Raw genomic sequence first — 8,250 nt, forward strand, 5'->3', positions numbered from 1 at the left:
ATGGAGGGACGGGTGGGCGAGCGAGTGAGTGAGTGGCAGCCGCCAAGCCTTGGCCGAGAGCCAGGAAGGGCCTCCCCGGAGGAGGAGGAGGAGGGAGGCGCAGAGCGGGAGGGAGGGAGGGAACCCCAGGGGTCATCTAGTGACGGCGCCCCAATCGAAAATTTGACTTAAAAAAAAATCTTTCGAATTTTTTAATTTTTCCCGCGGCACACCAGGCAACATCTCGCGGCACACTAGTGTGCTGCGGAACAGTGGTTGGGAAACACTGGAATAATGTATCACAGTAAAGGTATATAGCAGCTAGCAGATATACTAAACAATAAATAGTGGTAACTATTGATCACAGAGTTCTAAAATTTATTTATTTAATTTATAAAAGCATTTATATACAGCTAAATCACAAAACATATCAAAGTGATTTACAACACGAGAAAGGTAAAAACAATACAGTACAATAAATGCATTTTTAATTAAAAGAAAATAGAGAGTCATGCAATATCAGTAATCTAATCTGAAGTTTCCAGTAGTCTAAATTATGTAGTGCAAGAAGTTCTCCCCCCTCTAAGTGAAGAAGTTACACATTATATATAATGTTATAATTAATATAAACTATACCTGAAAAGTTGAAATCTTGTGGATTATCTAATAACAACAGACAATTGAAAGGAAACTCCCCCCCTTCATTTAATTTCACCTTCATGTTTTCTATTTAAAAACCATTACCCCAACTTTGGGTTATTCTTTGAGTAGACTGCATGCTTAATAAAAAGTGACTTGAGGGCATCTTTCACCTGCTGATTTCTCAGACTGAAGATGAATGGACTCATCAGGGGTGTCAGCACTGTATTGATCAAAGATACCATCTTATTAATTGATGGGTTGCTGCCTGAGGGCCGTACATACATGAAGATGCAGCTACCATAGCCAAGACTGACAATAATAAAGTGGGAGGAACAGGTGGAGAATGCCTTGTGGCGCCCAGAGGCAGACGGGATCTTGAGAATGGTTTTTATTATGTAAATGTAGGACACCACTGTGAAAATTAAGGATCCCATCACTGTGACTGAGGATGAGAAGAAACTCAGTAGCTCCACAAGACTAGTGTCAGCACAAGCCAGCTTCATCAAGGCTACACTGTCACAGAAAAAGTGATCAATATTATTGTTGTTACAGAAAGGTAGATTTATAATCAGGATGGTGGGAAAGATGGTAGCCAAAAAGGCAACAGTACAAGATCCGAGGACTAGCCATGGGCAGAGCTGAGTACTCATAATTGCTGTGTAGCGCAATGGGTTGCAAATAGCCACATAGCGGTCGTATGACATGACTGCTAATAGGACAAAGTCACTGCTTCCTAAGAAGAAGAAAAAATAGCACTGAGAAAGGCAAGCTGGGTACGAAATTGTTGTGAAGCCCAGCAGAAGACTAGTCAGCACCTTTGGCACTACAGTGGTTGTAATTAAAATCTCTAAGCAGGAAAGATTCCATAAGAAGAAGTACATGGGTGTGTGTAGGTGATGATCATGAATGATGATCATGATGATCATGAGGTTTCCAGATACGGTGAGCAGGTAGCATGCAAGGAGGATGACTCCCATGAGATGTTCCAGCCGATGCAGTTCTGGAAAGTTAAGGAAGATGAAGTCTGTAATAACAGTTTGATTCTCTGTCATGGTTTCAAGGATTCCTGAGAGAAAGAAGTAGAACTGGTGGGTGGGAGGGGGAATTATTTAATATAAGACCTCACAAAAGTAAAATGATACAAAAATACAAATAAAATAAAATACCATGGAGTGAAATACAATATCATATAACATAAAATGATAACTTGCAACTTATTTTTTTCGGGCACATAGATAATATAGCAAGAGATTAAAAAAAAGACAAAGAGAGGTAAGCCTGGTGACAGGACACACTCAAGGAAACACAACATAATCGTGTGTTCATGTTTATGTTTGCTGTTAAAGAATCATATTTAAAATTAATATTCCTGGAAGGCAAAATGAATATGTATGTTTCTGTGTGCATGTGTGTGTTTCCTTTTTCTTCCAAGAGGGAAAAAAATGGAGCAGTAAGGTGAGGCAAATGGAGAAACAGAAGATGAGCTGAATAATGAAAAAGGGAAAGGCAGATGAACAGCTGAGAAGCATAAAGTTGCCTGCATGGAAAACAGTGTTGTATTGAACTACGAGGGTAAGGGTACAGCTCAGTGGTAGAGCAAATGTTTTGCATGCATTAGGTCCTAGATGCAATCCCTGGAATCTTAACTAGATTTGAGAAAGGGACCTGCCTGAAAAGCTGGAGAGACGCTATGCTCCAGTGTAAAGGTCAGTGGTGGGGTTAGTTTTGTTTTTGTTTTTGTAAGAATATGCAAGTTACTGAATCAGTCACTGCGAGCTGATAAGATTTTGCTACCTGTAGTGGCACCCAAAGCCTCTCCTCCTGCTAGCCTTGTTTTACCTTGAGACCTATGTCCCCACTGTGGAAGGATGTGTGGAATTGGCCTCCGCAGTCACTTACAGATGCACACACTGTTAAGACTGTGTCCATGGAAGACAATCTTACTTGGCTACGAGTGATTGCCAAAGGAGGAGGAGGAGGAGGAGAGGAGGAGGAGAGGAGGAGGAGGAGGAGGAGGAGGAAGAAGAAGAAGAAGACGACCTTTGAGACATTCATTGCTGTCCTTAACTATCCATATCCTTTATCAATGCTGCCCTTATATTCATCCCTGCATTATGTTACTTTATCCTGCTGTATGGAGGCTGCATATGGGTCTTCCTGTGGGAGGATTAAAAAAATTTCTATTCAGATAAAAAAACCGAACACTCAACACCCAACCCACTTTGCTAAAAAATATTTTAAAAATAAATGTATTTGTAACTCACATAATATCACAGAAGATTTTAATTTTTATAAGGCATTTTGTGACTCACATAAATCATGCTCCGTGCTTCACAGGTGTTCTTTTACCATTAAACCAAATCTTCAGCAAAAAAAATCAGCTGCATTTCCAGGCGATACATTCTAAAGATGTTTGGGGACACAGAGAGATCAGAGGAATATTCATTTGTGTTCCTGCCATTGCTGTTGTAGAATTGGATTTGATCTTTTAGGAACCTCACGCACTTCAGAGGTACTCCAGAATAAGCTGTTTTAATAGCTTATTCAGTCAATAGAAAATCACTTGTTCAGATGACTTCCCTGGTGCACATATGATAACTGACCTACAAAGGTTTCATATTCTTTCTAAGAGTTATTTCAGATGGTGCTAAACACTCTCTTCCTTTCACTCAGCTACTATGGCTCACCAAACGATCCTTTAACAACTATACCCTTCCAGCTGATTAAATAAAATTTGTTCATAAAATGATTCTCATGAGACTGTCAGAATCACCACAGGGACTAAATAAAATGTTATGCAATACACTAAGATCTGATGTGCAACATGTTCCATTAAAATTAATAGGATTTTAACAGCATAGTCCTATGTATGTCTACATAGAGATAAGCCCATAGGAATGTGCATAGCAGGGATAGGGGACATTTTTCAGAGTGAGGGCCACATTATCTTCTGAGCAACATTCCAGAGGATACATGCTGAATCAGTTGGTTCTGAATCAGCTGATTTCAGTTCAGGATTTGGGCTTTGGCTGAACCCAGTGCACAACCCTATAATAAATAGGTCATCTGGAAGCAACCTTAGTCCTAAAATATTCATTTAATTTTGACTTGGGTTTAACATTGCAATCCCACCACATTTTTTCCCCTTGTCTTTTTCCTCTCTTGGAGTTTTTGAAATTAATATACTGTATTTAAAGTACTTCTCATATTTCCATGACTGCTAACACAATAAGATCCAACCAAGAATTTATTAATTGATTTATTGTGGCTAAAATATATTGTCTTCAACATTTCTACCCTTATTTTTTATTTTAAACAAAAATACAAGAGATGCTTTACAAATAATAGCATATCATCTTTTTGTTGGATGGTTCCATTATTACAGATTCTACAGAACATCTAAAAGCAAATTTGAGAGAATATAGACATACAAATTTAGAACATTTTAATAATAATTTTAAATATGTTTTGTTTGTCGTAAAGTCTAGGATGCTGTGATGAAGAAGAAACTTGGGTAAAATCCACGATCGGTCATAAAGCACATTGGGCAGCCTCAGGCCATTTACTTTTTCTCAACCTAAACTACACCACAAGGCTACCAGGGTGGGGGGATTAAAGTGAGAACCTTGTATCCTACAATTATCACCTTGAAGAAAATTAAGGGGTGTGGGTGGAATAAATGTAAATTTACAGCCCTTTTCAATCTCCTTTTCTTTTCTTTATGTACTTGTTAACTGAGTCCCTAAAAACTTCCTGGACTTTCTGGTTTCTAAATGTAAAGATAATGGGGTTGAGCAAGGGTGTCACTGCAGTTGTGACCAGAGAGGCAATTTTGTTGAAGCTCATAGAGTTGGCTTGGGACGGCCTAACATAAATGAAGACAGAGGTGCCATAGCCAATTGTAACCACGGTGAAATGGGAGGCACAAGTTGAGAATGCCTTCTGCCTTCCTGTGGCAGAAGGAATCCTGAGAATGGTGTTTATAATATAAAAGTAAGAGATGAGTGTCAGTAAAAGAGAACCCAGAAGAATGGGAAGTGAGACGAGGAAGTCAATAAACTCCACAAGGCTGATGTCAGTACAGGCTAAGTGGAGCAAAGGGGCACTGTCACAGAAAAAGTGATCGATCACATTAGGGCCACAGTAAGGCAAGCCTAACTTCATCACCGTGGGAACAAGTATGGAGAAGAATCCACTCATCCAGGAACCTACAACAAGATTGACACAAACCTTCCCACTCATGATTGTGCTGTAGCGAAGTGGGTAGCATATAGCTGCATATCGATCATAGGACATCATAGCCAGTAGAACATATTCAGAGGTGCCAAACAAGAAATAGAAATATGACTGACCCAGGCACCCATAGAAAGAGATGGATTTCTTTTCCAGTAGGAAGTTCTGCATCATTTTGGGCACCACTGTCAGAGTTGCAAAAATTTCAATGACAGACAAGTTGCAGAGGAAGAAATACATGGGGGAATGTAGGCGGTAATCAATTATTATAAGAGTTATGATTATGGTGTTCCCAATCATTGTTGCCATCAGAATGATGAAGAATATCAGAAAGAGGAGGATCTCTATCTCCCAAGGATTTGGAAAACCAGTTAGGATGAATTCAGTTACATGTGTTGCATTCTTCCTTTCCATGTTTCATCATATTTATCTCTCCACCTAGATAACGAGAAAGCATCTTGTTACAAATGGTATCAGAACCACAGTGCTACATCTCAGATGCCTCCAGACTGCCACCATTTTGCAGGACAGCCAGCTGACTGATTTCCTGGACCTGACTTTTACTGGCTTTTTCCTGCTTTGCTGTATGAGAGAAAATAAATAGCTTAAGGATAGAGAACCTCTGGCTTTCCAGAAGTTTCACTCCAACATCCAGTAGCCATGCCCATCATAACCAATAGTCAGGGATAATGGGAACTGTAGTCCAACAACAATGGGGGGGGGGTGTCAGTTGTTCCCCATCCCTACCTTATCTTATGCTTGGTTCCCAGAAGTATATTCCTCAGTTGCTTATAACATTTAGGAATGTCTTGAGTCACTCATAAGAGACATAATGTCACAGAATGATCCTATTATTAAATGTATATTTTGACTTATCTCCAAAGAGCTCAAGGTGATGAACATCCCCCCCCCCTTTATCTTCACTGTCACCTTTAGACATAGATTAGGCTGTAAAATGGTTACTTGCCTCAATGCCACCCAATAAGTTTTGTGGCTGAACAGGAATTTAAATGCAGATCTCCCTTGTCTAAGTCCAATACTAATCACCAAACTTCTAGATATTATAGTTAGTGTATACATTCAGTTAATAGTCATAAATACCTTGTTCATATAAACATACACATTGCTTCATTGATCTACATTTAATTGCTACTTAATTGATGACTAGTAGCTGGAAAAATCATTTAGAAAACATTGCACTGGGGTGATGCTAGGGCATACATTTTTTTTTTCTGTGGCAATATGTTTAAACATGAAAGTCACTCATTAGAGATGTGTGCTAGCTGGCCCCAATTGTACATTACTTGTATAAATGTACACATGCACATTAAATCAAGCTTAATTTGTAAACTAGTCATCAAATTTCTCTGTGCATTTGATCCTGTGTACTATTATTTCTCTATTTATTGTGATATAGATAATGAAAGTGTCTGGACAACAAGTGCTTAATGCACACACAGTTCCAGTTTATAATGTTGCTCCAACACTAACTTACCTGCTGCATATGAAACAGTTTAACATAATGTCCTAATGTATGTGTATATGCACTAGCAGCATTTGTACATTTAAGGCTAGAGAGGGCAAATTTCATATATTTGTGCTATAAATTTTTAATATCAGGGTTTGCTTGCTGTTAAGTGGGTATAAAATTACACACTAGGACACAGGACACACACTGCAGAGGTTCCCAAAATTTGAGAAAAGCATTAACTTCCTTTGGAAACCTCTTTACTTTTGCAGTGTGTTCTTCCAATCCAAATATCTCCCTAACCTCAAATAAACAAGCAGTAGTAACATGTGAGTTACACGAAGAAGGATGGGCAGCTACCATTTCGATCAACCAAACCTTTCCTTCTGATATCTACGTTAAGACATCAACCACACACCTCAGGATGCTAGTGCCTCTTACATTTACTTAGTTGGGAGACAGGGAAGCCCAGTAATTTTGATGGGCTTTACCTCCAACTACTTGTCTTCATGATGGCAGTCTGCCAGAGATTGAATCTTAGAATATTTACATGGAAATCATTACATGGAAATGTGGTCTGCCATTGAGATATATCACCTCATATGCTGGTATGAACATCAGATAGAGAGATAGAGAGATAGAGATAGATGATAGATTTTTGTAATTACTCACTTTCTTGTTGACTGAGTTATCCATGCTTACATGTCCATCAAAGAAGAAAAATAAAATTGTTTGCAGTATGATGGCTACTGCCAGACCATTATGGACTAGTTCTTGTAAGGAAAATCATACGTGTTAAGTGTTTCCTATAGGTTCTGTAATAACAGGTATATGAACAAGTTAAGCACACAATAAAAAAGACAATAAAATAAGTCTAGAATTTAGCATGTCTGCATTTCTTGTTAAAACATGGACAGTTAAGTGGCATAAATCCATGAGTTCTGTGTGGAAAGGAGCACTAAAGTTCTAGATTTAACATATTTTTTTATCCACTAGCAATCTAAAGCCCCATGTGTCTAGCAATGAATCCTGCTAAGAGTAAAGTCTGTTCTGACCTCCATAAAGCACTAGAGCACCTTGCTGAAAAGACTGGTTCCAACACCAAGTGTTTTGAAAAACTGACCTATTTGACTTTAAAATTAGTTCCTGCAATGGCAAGAAAAATGGCAACCTCAGCCCTTCTTTCTGTCTCTCTATATGCATAAAAGATGTCTATTCAATCCCCACACAACCTGAATAAATAAACAAACTAATTAATAAAAAAAGTCCTTGGAGGCCCAGTTAGTATGGATATTACTCTTGGGGCGATGCTGGGGGGTACAATGCATACTTCAAAATATTCTAGGCTAGAGTTATGAAGTGGGAAGCATAGCAAGGCCATCAATGCTGACCAAGTGACCAAGATAGGGAGCTAGTGGCAAGAATGTGGTCTCCTGAGTCTAAGGCATCATCAGCATTCAGAAGGTATCATTGCGTGACCAGGTGCTGCAGCCCCCAGCCCCCAGGGATCATAAGAAAGGAATAAAGACTCTGACATTATGGAATTAAAAATTAGGCCACAGCATTATTAAACTTCCGAATGTAGGAAGACCTTGGCTTAGGCCTTGTGCGTGTATCCCTCCCAGCCTCCCAGCTGGGGGGAACTGGGGCTCGTCAGGGTAAATGGGATATGGGGGTGCTCTGTGAGATGTAAGTGTAGCAGGCAGCCAAGCCCATATCCCTGCACGCAGGGTAGTTCACTGACGACCTTTCAGTGTATGGCCAGTGACACCCATTATATATAACCCAAGGCCATAACCGCCAAAGTTGTGATGAATTGCTACAGTGAAGACAAAACCTGCCAATGCAGGAAAATTTCTTCCCGGTCCTTCAACAGCTACCAGTCAAAGACCGTAGCAGCGCCTGCTAAACAGGAAGAAAAAATTAAC

General features: G+C 39.4%; 2 protein-coding genes across 2 annotated transcripts; both read right to left on the reverse strand.

Annotated features, from left to right (window-relative positions):
* Positions 1–719: 719 nt before the first annotated feature.
* On the reverse strand, positions 720–1,615 carry LOC308571723 (olfactory receptor 6M1-like; the record flags this gene model as incomplete). The annotated part of the gene is made up of 1 exon (XM_081167360.1): positions 720–1,615. The coding sequence occupies exon 1, from the start codon at positions 1,596–1,598 to the stop codon at positions 720–722; it is 879 nt and encodes a 292-aa protein (XP_081023486.1). The 5' UTR covers positions 1,599–1,615.
* Positions 1,616–4,320: 2,705 nt separating this feature from the next.
* LOC308570527 (olfactory receptor 6M1-like) lies at positions 4,321–7,053 on the reverse strand (the record flags this gene model as incomplete). Its single annotated transcript, XM_081165431.1, has 2 exons — positions 6,995–7,053; positions 4,321–5,292 (listed from the first exon to the last, which is right to left on the reverse strand). The coding sequence occupies exon 2, from the start codon at positions 5,266–5,268 to the stop codon at positions 4,321–4,323; it is 948 nt and encodes a 315-aa protein (XP_081021557.1). The 5' UTR covers positions 5,269–5,292; positions 6,995–7,053.
* Positions 7,054–8,250: the final 1,197 nt, after the last annotated feature.

Source organism: Podarcis bocagei (genome assembly GCF_964188305.1).
Source record: "Podarcis bocagei genome assembly, chromosome: 13".
Lineage (NCBI taxonomy): Eukaryota > Metazoa > Chordata > Lepidosauria > Squamata > Lacertidae > Podarcis > Podarcis bocagei.